The 18,712-nt window shown below is 50.1% G+C and overlaps 8 protein-coding genes across 8 annotated transcripts; 4 read left to right on the forward strand and 4 right to left on the reverse strand.

The window, feature by feature from the left end:
- Window positions 1-700: 700 nt before the first annotated feature.
- On the forward strand, window positions 701-979 carry FIESC28_09995 (uncharacterized protein; the record flags this gene model as incomplete). The annotated part of the gene is made up of 2 exons (XM_031164130.1): window positions 701-721; window positions 779-979. The coding sequence occupies 2 exons, from the start codon at window positions 701-703 to the stop codon at window positions 977-979; spliced, it is 222 nt and encodes a 73-aa protein (XP_031011806.1).
- Window positions 980-1,359: 380 nt separating this feature from the next.
- Window positions 1,360-4,377, reverse strand: FIESC28_09996 (uncharacterized protein; the record flags this gene model as incomplete). The annotated part of the gene is made up of 3 exons (XM_031164131.1): window positions 1,360-4,125; window positions 4,175-4,280; window positions 4,361-4,377. The coding sequence occupies 3 exons, from the start codon at window positions 4,375-4,377 to the stop codon at window positions 1,360-1,362; spliced, it is 2,889 nt and encodes a 962-aa protein (XP_031011807.1).
- A 766-nt stretch (window positions 4,378-5,143) lies between these two features.
- FIESC28_09997 (uncharacterized protein) lies at window positions 5,144-5,399 on the forward strand (the record flags this gene model as incomplete). The annotated part of the gene is made up of 2 exons (XM_031164132.1): window positions 5,144-5,170; window positions 5,238-5,399. The coding sequence occupies 2 exons, from the start codon at window positions 5,144-5,146 to the stop codon at window positions 5,397-5,399; spliced, it is 189 nt and encodes a 62-aa protein (XP_031011808.1).
- A 1,376-nt stretch (window positions 5,400-6,775) lies between these two features.
- FIESC28_09998 (uncharacterized protein) lies at window positions 6,776-8,741 on the forward strand (the record flags this gene model as incomplete). The annotated part of the gene is made up of 3 exons (XM_031164133.1): window positions 6,776-6,985; window positions 7,054-8,647; window positions 8,713-8,741. The coding sequence occupies 3 exons, from the start codon at window positions 6,776-6,778 to the stop codon at window positions 8,739-8,741; spliced, it is 1,833 nt and encodes a 610-aa protein (XP_031011809.1).
- A 765-nt stretch (window positions 8,742-9,506) lies between these two features.
- On the reverse strand, window positions 9,507-10,245 carry FIESC28_09999 (uncharacterized protein; the record flags this gene model as incomplete). Its single annotated transcript, XM_031164134.1, has 3 exons — window positions 9,507-9,800; window positions 9,902-10,060; window positions 10,225-10,245. The coding sequence occupies 3 exons, from the start codon at window positions 10,243-10,245 to the stop codon at window positions 9,507-9,509; spliced, it is 474 nt and encodes a 157-aa protein (XP_031011810.1).
- Window positions 10,246-12,651: 2,406 nt separating this feature from the next.
- On the forward strand, window positions 12,652-13,933 carry FIESC28_10000 (uncharacterized protein; the record flags this gene model as incomplete). Its single annotated transcript, XM_031164135.1, has 2 exons — window positions 12,652-12,723; window positions 12,791-13,933. 2 exons carry the CDS (start codon window positions 12,652-12,654, stop codon window positions 13,931-13,933), a joined length of 1,215 nt encoding a protein of 404 aa, XP_031011811.1.
- Window positions 13,934-14,180: 247 nt separating this feature from the next.
- FIESC28_10001 (uncharacterized protein) lies at window positions 14,181-14,999 on the reverse strand (the record flags this gene model as incomplete). Its single annotated transcript, XM_031164136.1, has 1 exon — window positions 14,181-14,999. One exon carries the CDS (start codon window positions 14,997-14,999, stop codon window positions 14,181-14,183), a length of 819 nt encoding a protein of 272 aa, XP_031011812.1.
- An 870-nt stretch (window positions 15,000-15,869) lies between these two features.
- Window positions 15,870-18,341, reverse strand: FIESC28_10002 (uncharacterized protein; the record flags this gene model as incomplete). The annotated part of the gene is made up of 1 exon (XM_031164137.1): window positions 15,870-18,341. One exon carries the CDS (start codon window positions 18,339-18,341, stop codon window positions 15,870-15,872), a length of 2,472 nt encoding a protein of 823 aa, XP_031011813.1.
- Between the last annotated feature and the right edge of the window lie 371 nt (window positions 18,342-18,712).

Genomic DNA, 18,712 nt, shown 5'->3' on the forward strand with positions numbered 1-18,712 from the left:
TCGTCGCGGTGACACATACTCTCCTATGAATTGATCTCATCATGACACCGTGACGTCAGAAGTATTTCCTTTTTCGAACCCTGCTTCAAGGTTGTTTAATCAAATTCACCACGCCAATTGATGTGACAGACAAGGTGGTGTCGCACAATCTGTAGGGGTAAGGGCGGGAAAATCAGCGGAGTCATGATTGCAGGGAATCATCACGAAAGATCGATTTCCCTGACGTCGCGGCTGTAACCTCAATCAGAGCCGCAAAGGCTACAGCGGCAGCAAATATTACAGACCTTGTTTTTCGTTGTAGATCAGCCACATCTTGTACGTCATGATCCGGGCCATGGCCAATCAATGACCAGCTTTCCTTTAGCCACAGCGTTTAGTGTGGCTGGAGTATGGGTCATGAGGAAATCCGAGATAGCAAACTGACGTCAGGAAATAACATGATGAAAGGGAATAGGCATGGCAGGTATGATCAAGAAAACCATCCCTGCACAGTCCCGATTGACAAGCAACGGTTTTTTTTCTCAGATATATAAGGCTGCGAAGAGGCTGTTAGGAGACAGAACTTTATTCCATCACAACAACAAGAACAAAATCAACAACTCTTCCTACAACTTCCTACGATAATCTACTAGTCTTGACCAAGACTATCTACACCTAAACACAAACCACCTGAATCTCGACACTAAACAAATCATCCAAAATGGGCGGTGTTGTATCTTGCGTAAGCCACCACAGCCACAACTTTATCTTCAACTTCCACTGACAAACGGTTCAACAGATCAAATCTTGCCTCCAAACCATTGGAGATGCAATCATGGCTGTTATTGGCGGTATCGGCCGCATCCTCCAGGCCATTATCAGTGCCGTCGTCCGCTTCTGCGGCATCATCGTCAGCTTCCTCACCTGCGGCTACTGCGGTAGCAAGGGCGGACGCACCAAGCGACGAACGGGCAACCATATGAGGTCGACGAGAGTATAGAAGCTCCAACACTCCCTCTGAACGCCAAAGAATCAAGAAGCGCTTTGTGATACCAATTTGAGAGAGAAGGAAGGGGAAAGGAGGATGGATAATGATACACCGGTACATGATGGAGGAGTTTTGCGACTGTCACGATAACGGCCGTATTTGGTTTCTTTTGTGATTCCCTTTGTATTCCTGCGATAGCATTAGGATACCCAATCCGAAAATCTTTCTACGAACATTTGCTACCGTTGTGAAAGTGACTGTTACCTACTAGCATGAATTAACTCCCCAGCCGACCCAGTTAATTAAGTTAAGCATGAGGCTAAAGTCCTGTCAAGACATGCACGAGCGTTATCTATCAAATTCCGCCACAATTTAGTAGAGCTGACATTAATTTAATCGTCCTCTTCCATTACATTGCGGGTGAAGAACCCGTGAATCTGCCGCCCAGCTGCTGCGCCTACCAGGGGCGTCAATTCTTGCACCGACATATTAGCAACCTCGCGAATACTCTCTGTTTTGAGCACCAAGTTCTTGATGTTCTGTGGTGTAACACCTGGCACAATGGCAAGCATATCCTGCGGCTCCTGGTTGAAAGCCTGCTCCTCGGCCCGGGTGTCCTTATCAAGACCCGCTCTGACAGCAGCAACCGGGTCCGGCTCCTCTTCCTGCGTTTTGAGAGACTCGAAGATCTCAGCTGTTTGGTAGGGCGAAGATGACCAGATAATGCGTAATTTGGGAAATGCCAAAGTAAGTAGCACTAATTTGGATTGGAGGTCGGATGACATGTTTGTTGGTGCGACACTATTCAGACTCCCCGAGAGATCGGCAAAGGGCTCGAGCGTGAAGGACCTATTTTGGTCAAACTCGATCAGAAGCATCGCACTCTTGTAGTACTGAAACATAGTCTCGGCCTGGCTGTAGAGTCGACCATCTTTGAACGACGAGATCAAATCACTAATGGACTTGCGTTCCACACAAATGTTTGGCGACAGGATGTAATCGCCAACCGTGAGCATGCATGGAACGATAACCATGGAGCGACCATGAAGAAGGGAAGGTAAGGAGGACCTAAATTCTCGTACATCTACCACCACGCGTGGTGGCTCAGCTGTTGCTGCCAACCTTCCACCGCCAGCAATTCGAGTGTTGACAGTGCGGAGGAACGCTTCTTCAGGATCCTCTGTTGGGTCGACCGTCATAACGAGTGACATGCTTGCCCTTTCTTTAATGAGTTTAGTAAATGCATCTTTCTCTCGGCGGACGGACGATAAATATCTCTGTTCTTCCACCGAGCCTCCGTAGTACATAAAGTATACTCTCACATTCCTGTCGTTATGCGAGGACCTGTATACTTCGACTCGACGGATGAAAGCTGCGTCGGGCTCATACATGATGATATATCGCGGCTTGGTTTCTTCTAGAACATGCTCGTCCTGGTCTCCGTCGTATGCATGGACAACAACGAGGTCTTGCATGTCGTACATCTTGAAGTACTCTTCCATGTTGTCGAGCGGGTCCGATACAACTTCTTCTTTCTGTTGAGCTTCCTCTTCCGTGATTTGAACCTCAGCCATAAGATCGGCAACTTCTCCTGGCTTCTCGATATACTGCATGATGCTACCATTCTCAGCGCGGCCCATACTTGTACCGGCGTTACCCCCACCACGCACTCGTCGCCTCTTGTTCGCAGGAGCCTTTCCACCCCTCAATCCTCCAAAGCCTGGGCGGGTGTCGGTAGCACCATTGAGAGCCCTTTGATTTTCAGAAAAGAGGGTTGCGCTGACTTGAGCAAATTGTCTCTTCCATTTCAGGTAGTTTCGCAGCCGCCTTCGCATCATGAAAGCCGCAGAAGGCTTATGTTCGTCTTCCTCGTCTTCACTAGCACGCTTCTCTGCCTTGGGCTTAACGTGCATTGTCTGCAAGAAGTCTCGTAGTTGGCGGCATGTATCAGTGTTTGAACACATCACGAGAATGGTGCCATTGGAGTCGTCTCGAACGGGGGGCTCGAAGTATAAATCGCGATCGATCTCCTCCAGGACCTCAGCCAATAGTGCCCATTTGGGTAGTTCTTCAAGGACAGGCCTTAGGGAATCAATATTATCTTCCCGAGCGGCATCCCTGGCACTAGCGGAATATACTCGTCGTCTTGCAGTATCGAATATAGTTTGAGCAGCATCAAGGAAGAGCCATGGCGATTGGTTTTGTCGCGTCGATCCTGGAGGTGGAGAATGAGCTGCATGAATGGTGTCGAGATGTTGGAGAAAGGAAACAGCATCGTAAGATAGAATTGAGTTAAGCATGCCCCGTAGAACAGTCAAATCATTGACAATCTGTTTAGTCTTCCAGCTCACACGATGCCAGTTGGGATCCAGTTGTCGTCGTACAATGACGTCAAAATTTTTGAGAAGAGCACTGTCGAGGTTCCAATCGTCCATTTCCAGGCCGCTGTTACCTTTCTTGAGCTCGTGGATGCTGACTTCAACGCACTCCATAATTGCGGTCTGAATGTCTCGCATCGAGTCCGTCATAGGGACTTCGAGTTCGATGACCTCGGCCTTCTTCTTTCCTTCCAAGGATTGTGCGACTGTGACATGGAACCGGGGCCATAAGGAGGCTTTTCGAAGAAAGAGGTTCCTCATCATAGTAGCTAGAGGCGAGAAACCGGTTGTGAAAGGGTCCGGGTTATCAGAGAAGGCTTTCAGGAACCCAATCTTGTTCTTCTGGCGGTAAACCCTGAGAATGAACGCCTCAAGCGATGTTGCGATGACACGGTCAGCGTGGAGTACAACGAGACCAGTGATGGACTCAGGATTGAGCAGACTTGTGAGAAGATCGACGACTAAGATTCGCGACGTGATGCTGAATATCCCACCTCCGGCGTACATCTTTTCTCTTGCGCCAACGCTCTGGAAATCGGTGTTGACCACTGTCAAGCCACGCGCTTTGGGGGACATGCTGATGGCCGCATGCTCGGCCAGTGCTTCTCCGATCCATCCATTTTCTCGGTCGTCAGCACCGACTATTACAATCAAATTGTTACCAGCCGCGTCGTAGGAGTGGAGGAGATTGTTGACAAGGCGCATGAGCCCAAGTCCGCGGGCAATCACGACAAGCTCATCTTCGGCGCGAAGCTCCTGGAATAAGCTCTGCTGATATTCCTGCAAAAATTAGACGAGTCCGATGAGCCGGATTCTTCAACTGACGTACAAGCGGGAGTGAAAGCTTCACTGGTTGGGGAGCATTATTTTCAGACATGCGGGCCACCCAAGTGTTGGTGCTGGTAGGGAAGGTGTTGTAAAGGAAGGGATGGTCACTGTGAATGATGCATCGAAGATCTTAGTGGGGAGCCCCAAGCGATGGCGGGGACTATCTAAGTAGGTAGGTCTCAGTTACCTATGCAGAGTAACCATGATATAGTCTAAATGAATAATGGCGGTCATGATACTCATACCGGACATGAAGGGATCTCATTCAATAGCCAGGAAACTCTACATGGTAATAGTGCAATACGTAGAACTTGGAGGATTTCTCATAAAAGTGACGGAATGGGTCAGGTACTGGTGCAGTAGCTGGAGGTAGTAGCTACTAACCTACCAGTACTAATGTACGTATTGCTATTTGGGCTTGATTAACCATGCTCGGTAGTATTACATCTGGATATCATGCCAACAAGACTACTGCAAATCATCTTGTATAGTATAATGTCGTGCAGCTTGTTATTGTGTGGATTGTTACTAAAACCGCGACTGCCGGCAGCCTTGATTTCATGATGGAAGGTTGTCAACGGATGTCTAGGACATGCCCACTTATACGTTGTGCACACCTCCAATTGCTATCCACGTCATTTCCAAGATCATGCAGAGCCCTAGATAATCGTGGTCAACATCGGCGGTTCTTAGACTCAGAAGGGCCAATGAGAAACTGAATTTGACCTCTTGTGACACTTCTCCAAAGAGCTTGCGTTTTTGCCCGTCGCCCTCGCGCCACAGAAAGCGTAGGTACTACCTGTCTTACGTAGGGTGACGACGTCATCGGTCATGATAGAGCCAGTGACTACAAAAAGACGTTGATAACCCAGACTCGCTTCTCGATACGACCTGAGATCAAATCAACCAAAAAAGCTCAAGTGAAATATAATCCTTTCTCTTTTTTCAAGAACAGAAACAAACCACCAAAATGCCTGGTAGCGAGCAACAGAACGAGGTAAGCTAGCTACGCTCGAGCTCCATTCTTTGTCATGCAATACGGTACTGACCGTCACTCTTAACAGGGCGAGAAGCAATTCTCCATTCAGCCCATCAAGGACGAAGCCAAGGACAAGGTCTCTGCCTTTAACGCTCACCCCGGACCCGCAGTGCCCAAGGACATGCCCCAAGAAGAGGGTACCAAGGAGGAGCGCAAGGCCAAGATGGAGGCTCTGAACAAGAAATAAGCAGGTGACTTCTGCAATGGAAGCTACTCCGCCGACATGACTATGACTGCATGACTAGATATGGGAACGGGATAACTACGATTAATATTACATACAAATCAACTATACTATTTGTAACTCGCATTTGAACGTGTCTGAGTACATCCGACTATTCCTCGGGCAGTTTCATGCTCGCATCATGACACTGACCTGCTGTCTACTGAGTCCGACAGCCTGACACGCAGCTAGCTGATATCCATCCGTTCCGGGCTGCTAGCGGCCTATACCCCTCTTATGGACCCCCTCGGACCCGAAACCATACTCTGATCTGAATACGTTAATCAGACATGAGACACGATTCGAACTTAGATGAGTTCTGGAACAAGCCGGTCACTCTTCTCAAGTACAATTTATCAGATACACCCGGACTATTCTCAGTTCCTGCATTCGTAATAACTGAGGTCTCTCCATAAGTGAATAGCCAACTATCTCTTCCCACGCACCCATCAGCTGTGCCCCCTTAAAGAGCTCCACCAAAAGACAGCGATTATCTACCTACTAGGTTGCCAAACTCTGGCTGCCCAACAGTCGACTGCTGCCCTGCGAAATTTCTAGAACCCAGTAAGGTGGCTGAAGCGGTGAACATTTCGATACCTGAAGTTTGGAGAGTTGACCGCTGCATCACACAAGCCATTTTGTTAGGTACCTAGTGAGAGCATGTCACAAGCACAGTCACAGGCATAATCGTGAATTGTCACCATAAAGCCAACGTTGCCCATTCCCACCACGAAGACAACCCAAACCTGTCGTCTTTGGCATCTGCATAAAGACGTAGTTTACCCCACTTTGATTTGTGGCTGTGATCAGGTCAGCGTCTGCAAGTGCTCTGTATCTAGGTACCTAGCCTCCACTGTGAACCACCTGTGTGTGGCTGGTGCTCATCTGTCTTAGACTGGTCTGGCCTGGTCTTCACACATCATCCTAATCGACCGACCGCTGGCCCAGTCTGTTCCGTTCCCCACGGACGAACACCTTTTGACGTGCGTGCGACGACTATCCGTGCTCACTTCGCCTACGCCATCTGGGAGGGATCTCTTACCACTCAAGCCCGAAAGCTCGGGCGTACATACACTCTCTTGGTCAACTACCTACATAACCTCTTAAGGATTGCGCTGCCTTCGCCCAGAATTCGGCTACCTCACGCGAGCGCCAAGCGGTTCTGAAGAGACGCTGAAAGAGGAGAGACTTAATTGACAAGCGCCACTCCACGCGTCCAGCCGAGGCGACAACTGACAAATTCGTCTTACCTTTCGTCCATAGCCTTCGTTAAGGCGTCTCCAAGAGACTTGAATTTACGATACCGATCCGGTTTACCTCTTCTCGATTGCGACGTAACGATGCCGTCCATTCTCAACGACGACGATAAGGATACCGTCAAACGGTTTATCCCTAAGCAATCCAACAAGATCCAGGCCGTCGCTGTGGCCAGACTCTACGTCGCCTACCCCAATCGTTCAAAATGGACTTATACCGGGATACAAGGAGCCGTTGCGCTCGTAAATGATTTAGTTGGAAACACCTACTGGATCAAGATGGTCGATATCTCGGTATGCTCATGATGCGGCCCCCTTGTGGCTCCTTGCCACGCCTGACTATTGCTTGCTAATTCACCCAGCCTACCAATCGAGGAGTCATTTGGGACCAGGAGATCTTCGACACATGGAATTACAACCAGGACCGAACTTTTTTTCATACATTCGAACTCGAGGAATGCCTGGCTGGCCTGAGCTTCGTCGACGAAAAGGAGGCCAAACAATTCAAAAAGAAGATGGACGAGCGAGAAAAGAACGCAAGCCGAGCTACCAAGGCGACACCCTTTGGAGGCGGAGCTCAACCGTCCCACAAGCATGGCTTATTGGGAGGTCTATTCAGCCATCGTCATTCCACTCACCATCCTTCAGGCCCAACGCCTCCAGAGTCCCCACGAATGCCTGCAAACTCCATCCAACACCATATTATCAACTCGACGCCTAACCTCAATGGCCACAAACATTCCGAATTCTCTCTTTTAGATGCCTTCGATCCTCTTTGGCGTGAACACTTCGGAGCAGACCTTCAAGACAAAGGTTTGACAGACGATTTCATTAAGGAGAACCAGGAGTTCATTGTAGACTTCTTGAGGGAAGAGCAGCAGAAGGCGTCTCGACCTCAATCCACACCACCACCTCCCCCAGCGTCAGCACTATCCGCCAATGGTAACGATGGACGAAGCTCTCGAGCACCCCCGCCGCCGCCTCCGCCATCTGGTGGCCGGTCCCAAGCGGACGGACCTCCCGCGCCACCGGCTCCGAGAAAGGGCGGCCCCCCACCCCCTCCGGCGCCGAGACGATCCGGCAAGGCCGACGCAGTACCCGAGCGACAGCCGTCACCTCCTCGACCGAAGTTTGGTGTGCCTCCTCCACTGGCAGATGCAGGCAAATTCGCTCATTCTGAGCCTCCAAGAGCTGTTCCGGCAGCACCTAATCCTGGACCTCCTCCTCCCCCACGACCAGCAAAGACACCAGTTGACTCGACGAAAAACGAGAGCCACAAGTTCGGAGTCCCTCCTCCTTTCTCTGGCTCAAGAGTGCCTCCACCAACACCGAGCCGTGGATCGGTTCCTCCTCCACCTCCGCCGCGCAACGAACCCCCTGCAGCTCTTCCTCCGCCCCTACCCCCGAAGGTGCCAACAAGTTCAGCTCCACCACTGCCGCCTCCGAGCACACGGCCGGTACCCCCTCCTCCGGCCGTCAGTTCCCATCCTCCAGCTCCTCCTCCACTGCCGCCAACTACAAACGGCGGACCTCCACCGCCACCACCTCCACCCCCTGGAGGTCTTGGTGCTCCTCCTCCTCCACCTCCTCCTATGCCACCAAGCGGTGGTGCTCCCCCCCCTCCCCCACCACCACCCCCAGGAGGTCCTGGTGCACCCCCACCTCCTCCGCCTCCTATGCCCTCTGGCAGCGGTGGTGCTCCTTCTCTTCCTGCTGGCGGAGATACTAGTCGTTCAGCTGTGCTGGCGGGCATTCAACAAGCTGGCGGCATCGGTGCTCTCAAGAAGGTTGACCGCTCACAAATTCGTGACCGCAGCGGCGCTCAAGTTGGTGGCAGCGACGTTGGTGGCAACAGTGCGACAGCTTCAGCTGTAAGTGCTTCAGGAGGCGGTGGAGGTATGGCTGATGCTCTGGCTGCTGCACTACAGAAGAGAAAGGAAAAGGTTTCCAAGAGCGGTAAGTCTTGATGTCTGCTTGATACTGGACAAGAAATCTGTGCTAACATTTTTTTCTTTTTTTAGATGACGAGAGCGATAACGACGATTGGTGAGGCGGGATAAAAGATACAAAACTCAAGAGAAGGAAGGAAAGGATTGGCAAACAAAGCCGACAAAAAGCTCCTCGACTCGATGGTCGCCAAACGTGCACGCTCGAGCCATGGCGACGGTGATTTCAGATCATTCAGTTGCAGATGCTTCTCGGCCGCGGATTGGCGCAGCAATTCAAGACACTCTATGTATTCAAGCGGTTCGCGTGTGTCTATACCCATCGTAAATACTGGCATAGCAAGATGTGGTTACGTTTCAAGGGAAAACTTGTTTGGTGTTGAGGAGTTGCTCGAGATCATCAGATTGAGAGAACAAAGAGTCCAGCAGACAGTGTTAGTCTTTACTTTGACCACAACTTGAATGTAGCGAAAAAATGAAAAATATGTATAAGAGAATTGCATGCATTTTCTTGTCTTGTCTAAGTAACCCTGTGCTTTTGAGACGAATGCGATGATCATGACGCGTTAAGAAAAAAACCATGTTCGTCCAGTAAACTACCTTAATAACAGACCAAGACTGAAAACCCAAACGTTGTATTGTAAATCGACAAGAGAGCGACAAGCCATGACGTCCCTCCCACCACGGCTGTCTATGACTCCACAGCAACTACTGTCGTGGGACCCGACGCACCAAGTTTTAATGCTCGGCTCCGGGTTTGAGAGAGAAGACAGTATCAACAACGCCAGACAAGGAATACACGCAGTATCCCAGACCGGGTCGGGGGCTCAGCGGAGAGAGAAGGGGATTTGATGGTTGCTTAGAGGAGCTTAGATGTCGTCAATGTCGACCTCCTTCTTGTTGGCAGCGCCATCATCAGACTCGTCGTCCGAGTCAGCATCGCCGAACTCGAAGTAGGCCTCGCCATCCTCGCCCTGTCCGAAAGAGTCGGTCTCGTTGATCTTGGCGTTCTCGGGAAGCTCGCCGTAGGATTTGAGGGTACGGGCTTCATCGGCAGTGTACTTGAGAATAACATCACCCTTGTTGTCTTGGAAGTCTCGGAGAGAAAGGAGGATAATATCACCCTGGTTAATCCAGACCTTCTTGCGCATCTTTCCGCGAATCTGGAACAGGAGTTAGTTATGTACTGTAGAGAAGGACTGCCTGTCATGATTCCGTTGCGGAACATATCTGCGAGGCAGGTAGGTATTCGAGGGCTACTCACGTTGGCAAGACGCTTGCTGCCGTCAAAGCAAAGAGCCTCGAGACGACCGTTTCCGAGCATCTTAATCACCTGAGCGTATTCCTGGCCATCCTCCTTGAAGGTCAGCTCTCGGCGCTGGTCGTCGTTCTCCTTGGTACCACGTCTGCGGTTCTTTCCACCCTATAGGACTGTTAGTGATACTCCCTTTGTCACTTGCGGTAGAACTTGGGCAACGATAGTGGGGGCGGGGCAGCGATCGCACGCGTGAAAATGCGACTTGAGAGGGGGAAAAAAAAAGGAAGGAAAGGACGATAGGAGAGTTGATGGGGGTCCGAACGGCTTACCTTTCCCTTGTTCTTAGGCATGTTGGCGGTTTGTTATTCTTTTAAATGTTTGTTGAAAGAGAGAGGTTTGGTGGGGGAAGAAAGTTGGTGATGATGTTGTGGTGTCGTTGACGGCCTTGGACAGAAAGTGGATTTTTCCTCAAGTTGCTCTGCTGACTGAGGAATCTAGAATGAGTGGTTGGGCGCAATGGAAAATGGGGCGACTGGCCTGTGATTTCCTAATATACTAGCCCACTATGAGTCAAAGTGTGGCGGCTGAGTGATCCAAACTCTCCAAAGGTGCCCCGTAGATACTTTGAAATCCTAATTTTTCAGCGCAAAAGGTTATATCTCGCTAGCATTTAATGTGACCCAACGGGACAAAGAACTGGACAGTATGGGAAAAATGAACACTGATTATCAGTACAGGTGCCCGTAGCTCACCTGCGTAGTGCACTGCCACATGTGGCGCTGCTGGTGGGTATCATTGGTAATAGGAAAGCCAAACTTCCAAGCATCCATCATGTAGACTTGCGATGAATTATGAAAATTTCCATTTCCCAGCGCATTAACTTCCAGCTCGATCTTGTCGCCATCACGAGACCTATAGCTCCGAACTCAACTCCGACATAACACGCATGTACAAGAGTCTTGCGGTTCCTCAGTCGTCATGTCGATAGCACGAAATCCATCATGCTGTAGCCTCATACGCTCGATACGGTCCCCCGTCTGCCGCTTCTACAATTCTTCCGCGAAACATATACAAAAGACGAGAAATCCGAATCCTCGACACACTGAGCCAAATATCAACAAATCCTCACAACCGCAGACGCGCGAGCGAGCAAAGAAACAGAAACAGAAACCATACAAACTGTTTGTACCACTAGCACACCCATGCTCCCATATCTCGTCATCGGGGCGATTATACACTTCACCAGAGATATGGGCGTTTCTCCAGGAGACGGGCATCGAATGGGACAACTCTAAAGCCGAGCGCCTGGACTTGGGCGCTGATGACCGACAAGTCAACGCCCTCTTCGGCTGCCAAATTCAATACGGACCCCAGTATATATTAAATCCATTTGACCTACATCATCTAAGACCTGGGGGGTCGTCAATGCTACCGGCAGTTATGTACAAGTATCGACAAAAGTTGGAAGAAGAACCACTGTGGGTGTTTACCACAGGCCAAGGGGGCTCGGCTGTTGTGCGAAGCTTAATGGTGAAGAGGATATCGGGGGCTGTTTGGTCAGCCGCAAGAGACTTGGGATTCTCAATGGATGGTCCACGGGGGACAGTCACGATAAGAATATTTGACCCGCTGAAAGTTAGTCGAGCTCCAGCTCATATTCTCGGGGAGGCGGTAGCAAAGGCAGTGCAGAGAAAATGGCGGCAACACTTGCGCGAAACCGCTGCGACGACAAAACCAAGAATGGCATCGAGTATCCAGTGGTAGACGTTGGCGTTGAGAGGTACACTCTACCTGGGGCTTGCTGAAATCAAAATGAGCCCTTGTATAAGACACTGGAGGATCAAAGGACACTGCGACTGTTATGGGTTTCGAATTAGGCCGTGGGTGTACAGTACTCATGATGTGTATACGTACTGGGAATTTTAATATCAATGGCTTTCGCTGAACCGCGTTTCTCTCAACAGACCTTGCTTCTAGCTCGTTTGGAACCCTCTAAATGAATTTCATTCCTTCGATATTCAGGGATACACTAATGACTCTTTTCTTCTTTTTTCAAGCAACAACGCACGTATGAGCTAAATTAAGAACATACTGCAATTTAAAAGATGGAGCAGTTGACGCAAACCCTTTTTCATGTGAATACTACGTACCTAGTAGACAGTAATGGATGCGTAACAAGCTTTGGTCTTCAACTGGGGTAGCGCGAGGGAGTCAGAAGAATTATGTAGCTGCGGAAAGCAAGAGCGAAATTGTCCATGGTTCCATCCAATACTACCAATTATGAGGGTAGCTTGGCCCCTAGGGACCTTGGTACCTACCTAGGGAGCCTCACTAGGGGGTTGATCTTAGTAGGGACCTATCCGTAAAATACAGGGGCTTTTCACCCCCCAGGAGTCGGGTCGTCCCTGTTTAGCCACGCGCGGTTCCGTGCCTAAGCCGACGCCAAAACTTGAGCTCTATGTCCTTGGTTTGAGTGGCTTGCATTGGATGCAACTGCTGTATCAATACAACTGCCCCAAAGACTCCACGTCAACGTTCCTATCCCTATCGCATTCCCGCAAGCTACCTACATACTAACTACATATTATCGCCAACCTCCCTTCGACCAGCTACATCATCTTGCTCAGCGCAGACGTTACAGTTAACCGCATCTGCAGTTTTCTCCAATTGAAGATACCCTCGTTTCGCTTTCCATTGTGGTCGCGTGTTCCCCCGTCATCGCTCTCCTTTGTCCACTGCGACTCTAGCTACCTACGATGCTGGTCTCTCTCACTGTCGGCAAGGTTGATGCCGGCGTCACTGTCCTTTTAACACCGGACAAGCGCTTGGTAAGTTAGAGACCTTACGAGTTCTTCGCTCGTTTATTTGCTAATACGAGGTGTCTTTGACTTTCAGATCGAGTTTCCTTCTATCCTCCTGCCTCCCAACATCTCCTCAGGCAGCATCGTTGACATCAACGTCTCGCAAAATGCGACCAAAGAAGCCGCCGCCGATCGCGCATTCCGTGCCCTCCAAGACAGTATTTACAATTCCTTTGGAGCTTCCGAGCCTACAACCCCCGTTCTGCGTTGTCGCAATGCCACTCAGACTTCGGTCGTACTAGAGTGGGATCCTATTGAGCTTGCTACTGCCGACCTGATCTCTCTAAGCCTCTACCGAAATGGCCAGAAGGCCGGAAATATTCCTCGCCCATTGCAAATGCACAGCACAAAGATCAGTGGTCTTGCTGTTGACACCGAGTACACCTTCCATCTGGTTCTACGCACAAGCGCGGGTACCTATGTCAGTGAGCGGGTACCAGTACGCACACATAAGATGACAGACTTGAGAGGTATCACCATTACCACAGGTATAATGCCAAGCTCTGTCAAGGACAACCTGACAAAGGCTGTTGAGCGCATTGGGGCCAAACTTGTGGATGGGGTCCGTATTGATACGACGCATTTCGTTACAACAGAAGGTCGTGGGCAGCAATGGGAGAAGGCCGTCGAGAGCAACATTCCTGTCGTGCGTCCTGAATGGGTTGAGGCTTGTGAGAAAAGTGGCCGTATTCTTGGTGTCACGAAGTTCTATCTCGATGCAATGAAGCCTGGCCCCCCAGTCGAGGAATCTACACCCCCACCGCCCCCAGAGAAGGCGGAGAAGAGCCTACCAGTACCGCCCTCTCAGAACGGCGAATCGGCCTCACGATCGGAGGAGAAGCTGGATGAGAAGACACGAGAGGAGGAAGAGAAAGAAAAGAAAGAAACGCAGGAGAACGGCGGGAAGAGAAGCTCAAGTGACAGCAGCAGCGGTGATGACGAAGATGTAGAGGTCGAACAGAAGGCCAAGACGTCGCCACAAGAAGAACAAAAAGTGCGGTTCGAAGACAAAGAGGAACAGAAGGTTGCCCTGCGGCCAGCCAGTAACGGGGAGTCGAGTAAACTTGAACAGGATGACAAGGAAGAAAAGTCAGAGGATGACGGAGCAGAGGACGAATCGACCGCGAAAGCTACGCCAACACCTGACGGGGCATCTTTTCAAGAGGTAGAACTATAGATGGACATGCTTGATGATGTGTTTGATGCGACTTGGCTTGGTACGAAGACCTCGATCAGACAGCGCACAGCTGTGCCTGGCTGTTAATAGTCTCATATATGACTATGTACGGCTATGTAGGTCGGCCGGGCTAAGGGGTAACGGTATGGCAGATATTGGTTTAATCAATCTTAGTTACGCGACTACCATACGTCTTTAGTGTTCGCTTACTCGACTGAGGTTTTCATAGAATGCCGCCATGTCTCATCTATGGGAGGATCTCCTTATGATCCCAGTCCCAGCATTTTCCACGGCCTTCCAACGCCATGCCTGTTGCAACACTAACAAGCCTGTCCGCAGCAAATTCAGGGCTGAATAGCTTATCTTCCTTTGTACTGCTCCAGAAGTCCTTACTCAGGTCCGTCTTGACCGTTCCTGGGTGATAGCTAATTGAAATAGCTTTGTCACCGCTTCGCCCGTTCAGAAAAATGTCGTAACTCTTGCCGATACTGATGACACCCGCTTTGGTTGCTCTGTATGAGAACCACCCACCAGCCCTGTTGTCAGATATGGAACCCACGCGAGCGGCCATGCTTAGCCATACAGAATGCGAAGGCATTTTGACTTGGTCACTCTCTGGGCTGTCCTCCAACTTGGTCGTCCGTCTAGGAAGGAACTGGTCAAAGTGCTTGATGAGAAGAAGAGGGCCAACAGTGTTGATGCGGAACTGCTCTAAACTGGCATCTGCATCGATTTGGCTCGGGTTCTTCTCAGGCCTCAAAATACCAGGAATAGCACACGCAAGACGAAGATGGTTTTTATCGGTAGGGAACATTTCCGCGGCTCTAGATGCAGCGTCACTTAGAGATTTGTCATCTGTGACATCTGCGTGGACTATAGAGAGGCGTTTGGCGAGAGCGTCTTTCTCGGGGAGACCTTGCAGGAGTGACTTTTTCACATCTTCTGGATCATGGCGGAGGCGTGCTGTTGCGAGAATAGGAAGTGATGTTTTTTGAAGGAGGTGGCGGGTGAGAGCATAACCAATTCCTCTGGTTGAGGGTAAAACGAAGATCCAGGGTTTGCTCATTATGAAAGTTTCGGGGTCTTTACCGAATAGGTAGCGGTGTTTGAACGAATTGACTAGAACTTGTTGATAGAGAAGAGTGATCCAAGGCACGCAATGGACAGATAATCATCTATTAAATGGACGAATATTGACTTCGATTCCGACTAGGTATTCAGGAAATTTCACGATGGGTATAGCATACTTGTCAATCATACTGGTTCTTGGCAACTAAATATCGTCAATGATGCATAGACTAGACCTTACGAGACGACGTCCCTGAAAGTTTAAGAATATCGACGAATACGTCATGCAAGATCAATGGACCCCGATCGATGTGCAGATGCTTGATACCCAATTGGGCATAACCGAAAGGGTCCCGATGAAACCCCTTTCCTCTAAACCAACCTTCAGTATCCCTATCGTCCAGTAAGATAAAATCGAAGCCTAGAAAAAGGGATGACTTGAGGCGTCAAGATCTTGAACTTGAAAGAAATGAGCTTGGTATTTCTTGGCGGCTGCAATATCTTCTAGTAGTTGAATCAAGGCTCCATGCCAATATCAGGTACTGATCACTTGGCTAACTCAACGTGTGAGACGAGACAGTAGCTAGATTAATTAAATAGATTAGATACATGGTAGAAATAATGCTCTAGAGTAGTTCGTAACAGGCGTTAGCTAAGAAAATGCACGTCGGGTGCAGGACTATACTATATATACTATACTATAAAAGTGTTGTTGAAATAAGGTACCCAAGTCAAACGCTTCGCTCAATCTCCGCTGAACACCAACCCGACAATCCCATATCCAAAACCAAATGCATGATAACCTCCCCCCTGAAATCTTTTCGTTCAATCAAATAACAATCCTCCGTGTTCCTTCTCCAAGTGATTACTAGGAAAGCGACTGTAGTAGCCCCTCGTCATCCATTCCCAGTGATCGTGCTTCAAAGCTGAGTCGAGATCGTCCAGCCAATTCCCTCATGAGAGGTTCGATGGTGTCAAATCCACTCATGTCATCACTGGTGCTTCCAGCTTCCAGCTCTTCGCGCGTTCTCACAAGCTGCTCCAGAAATTCCCGCTCAGATGTGCCTGTCCTGGTCATCATCCGGCCTCGACTCGATGGCCGAATCGGGGTTGGCTTTTCCAACTGCGACAGGTCTTCATCAGAGACCCAGCCCTGTGCTTTGCTGGGTTTGTCATCGTTTGAGTTGGCGAGTGTACGGTTGAGGTTGTCCAGTACTGGCACTAGGGCCCGCAACCATACGTCTCCGTTTCGTTCAAGTCGACGGACACGGCGCTCCATCTCCCTGATGCGGTACTCCCTGTATGCCTCGTATCGTCGAAGAACCTCCTTTTCCATACCGGCTGCCTTCTCATCATTCTCGTCTCTTGTAGTGGCTGCTTTCCTTGCTCTGGGCTGAGGGCTAATGCTTGATGCCGCTTCTTTGCGTTTGCGCTCGTTGTCTCGCGCAGCGTTCCATTCACGGCGTCGAGAGAGAGATGTTCGATCTTGAGACACTTGCCTGTGGGTGGGTGATGATCGAGCTGACTGAGGCGGTGTTGGAGACCCATTCATGTAAGAAGTGGGAGATGGTGAAATCTGTCGAGTTGCCGTATATTCATCGGTCCGGAAGGTGACTCCAACCGGTTTGGGCCTTGAGAGAGGTTTGATCGTTTCTGAATCTGCGCTACCCCTTTTCTCAGGCGACATGTCGATGGTAGTTGACGGAAGAGGCGATGGCTTGACATTTGCGACGACCATGATGGGGCACATACTCTGTCGTTGAGGTGACCTGAGGGGAACAGGTGGCGGCTCATCCGTGTCATGCTCCGATGCTTCCTTAATGGTATCTTGGTCAGATTCCTGCTTTGGCCCTGACGTATTAAGGACCATGCTACGTCGCTTCGCGGAAGCAGCTTCCATATCCCTCTTTTTCTTATCTTTAACTTTGTCGCGACGATTTTGTGGTGACTTGGTTGAGGACGTGGAGGTTTCTCTGCCACTTTGGTTTTTGCAATAGTTGCGAGACGTGCGCAGCGGGCTTTTGGTAACAACAGTAACATCAGGCTCGCTAGTCTGTTTGGCTGGTGACTGTATGCGCGACTCTCTAGCTGCAACAGATCTGGCCTCTACAGGCCTAGCCTCTGCAACTACAGGGTCATTGTCGCTTGTAGTCATGATGCTTTTGGAGAGTGAGTGTTGATAAGATCCGTCGCGGGAGACGGGGCGAGCAGATGAAGTAGATTCTGGATTGATCTCATTTGTGACTGGCTGAGACATCATGGTATCAATTGATAGGTCGCCGAGATGCACGAAGCGACCCCCGGCCGAGCTGGAGTTTCGTGAGGGAACTCGTTCATGCTGGACCGGGTTCGATGCAGATGAGTTCCCCCGGTCATGGTTCTGAAATTCTCGGGACTGCTCATTAGCTTGTCTGACTTGGTCCGGAGACACGACCCTTGGCGGAGGCGTTGCGAGAAGGTTCAATTGCTCCGGTGCCCTGTTCTGGTTGCTGCTATTAATAGCCCTCGGGTGATATTGTCCCTCGACCATGGTATTTGGAGATCTTTTGGGTACTGAGGGTAGGAGAAGCTGAGAGTTTGCTGGGCTCACTGAAGGACTTGTTTCTCTATCCTCCTTGACAGTACGTAGCACCGTAACGACACCCTTGTCGTTTAAGACCGCCCTTGTAGGAGCGTACTGGGAACTGAGGGGTCTAATATTCCGTTGCTGATAAACAGGATATTGAGACCTAGGTGTTTGCCCAAATGGCGAGGCGTCTAATGGGATAGAAATTGCAATGTGCCTGTGTCCCCCAATCGTAGTGCCTGAGACAGCCGAGTCTGGGAGGCGAATTGTTTGAGGCCACTTGGAAAGCGATTTGCTTCTCTTGCCCAGCTTTCGTAACCTGTACCATCGCCCCCTGTCTTCGGGAGAGATATCATCAGGGATAGACATGAAGTTGCCAGATGGTGGGCTGTTGTTCCTCAAGAAGTCAATGAGCTCAGCAATGCCATCATGCGATTCGCCGTCGTCGTCCTGTTGGCCGATAAAAGTGTCGTCGTGAAATTGTAAACACTGTTCCTTGTCCTCGTCCTGTTCTTGCTCCTGCTCCTGGATGGGACGGCCAGACAAGTTTGATGCAGACTTTGCCCTGGGCCGGGTACGTGCTTGTGTTTGAAACTGGGAGCTTGACCGCGGTAGGTTTTGGTACGAACGTCGGTTCAGCCTCTTGGAGCCAGATGCAGATGCAAAAGCAGATGCAGAGGGAGAAGTAAAAGCTGGAGGGACTGTGCGAGGATAGGAAGCGCCATTGCCCGACGTGACAGAGGCCTCAGGATCAAGGCCAGTAACTTGAGCCATGTCGGGCCAACGATTAACGATACATGGGTTTGATTGCTTGATTGCCTGCTTGCTTGCCTGCTTGTCTCGTCTCGTCTCGTTTTGTTTGTCTAGACGCTTCTGCACAACGGTACACTTGCATCCATGGATAGAGCCTATAGCATCGTGTTAGCAAGCGGTATGTATAACATGCGTAAAAGCAGGAAGAAAGGGAAAAGAAAAAAAGAAAAGAGATCCCCGTTCAGCCGATCCTATACTTACCCTGCTATACTGTATCGTACCGAATTGTCTCTTCTGTCGGGACTTTTCCTCGTGTCCTCTGTGGTGAAGGATAAGGAGGCGGGTAGTTGCAGATGGATGGATGATTGTGTGATAGTGGAGATGAGCAGTCT

This window comes from Fusarium coffeatum (assembly GCF_003316985.1).
Source record: "Fusarium coffeatum strain FIESC_28 chromosome Unknown BRIP53273_contig_276, whole genome shotgun sequence".
In the NCBI taxonomy this organism is placed as follows: domain Eukaryota; kingdom Fungi; phylum Ascomycota; class Sordariomycetes; order Hypocreales; family Nectriaceae; genus Fusarium; species Fusarium coffeatum.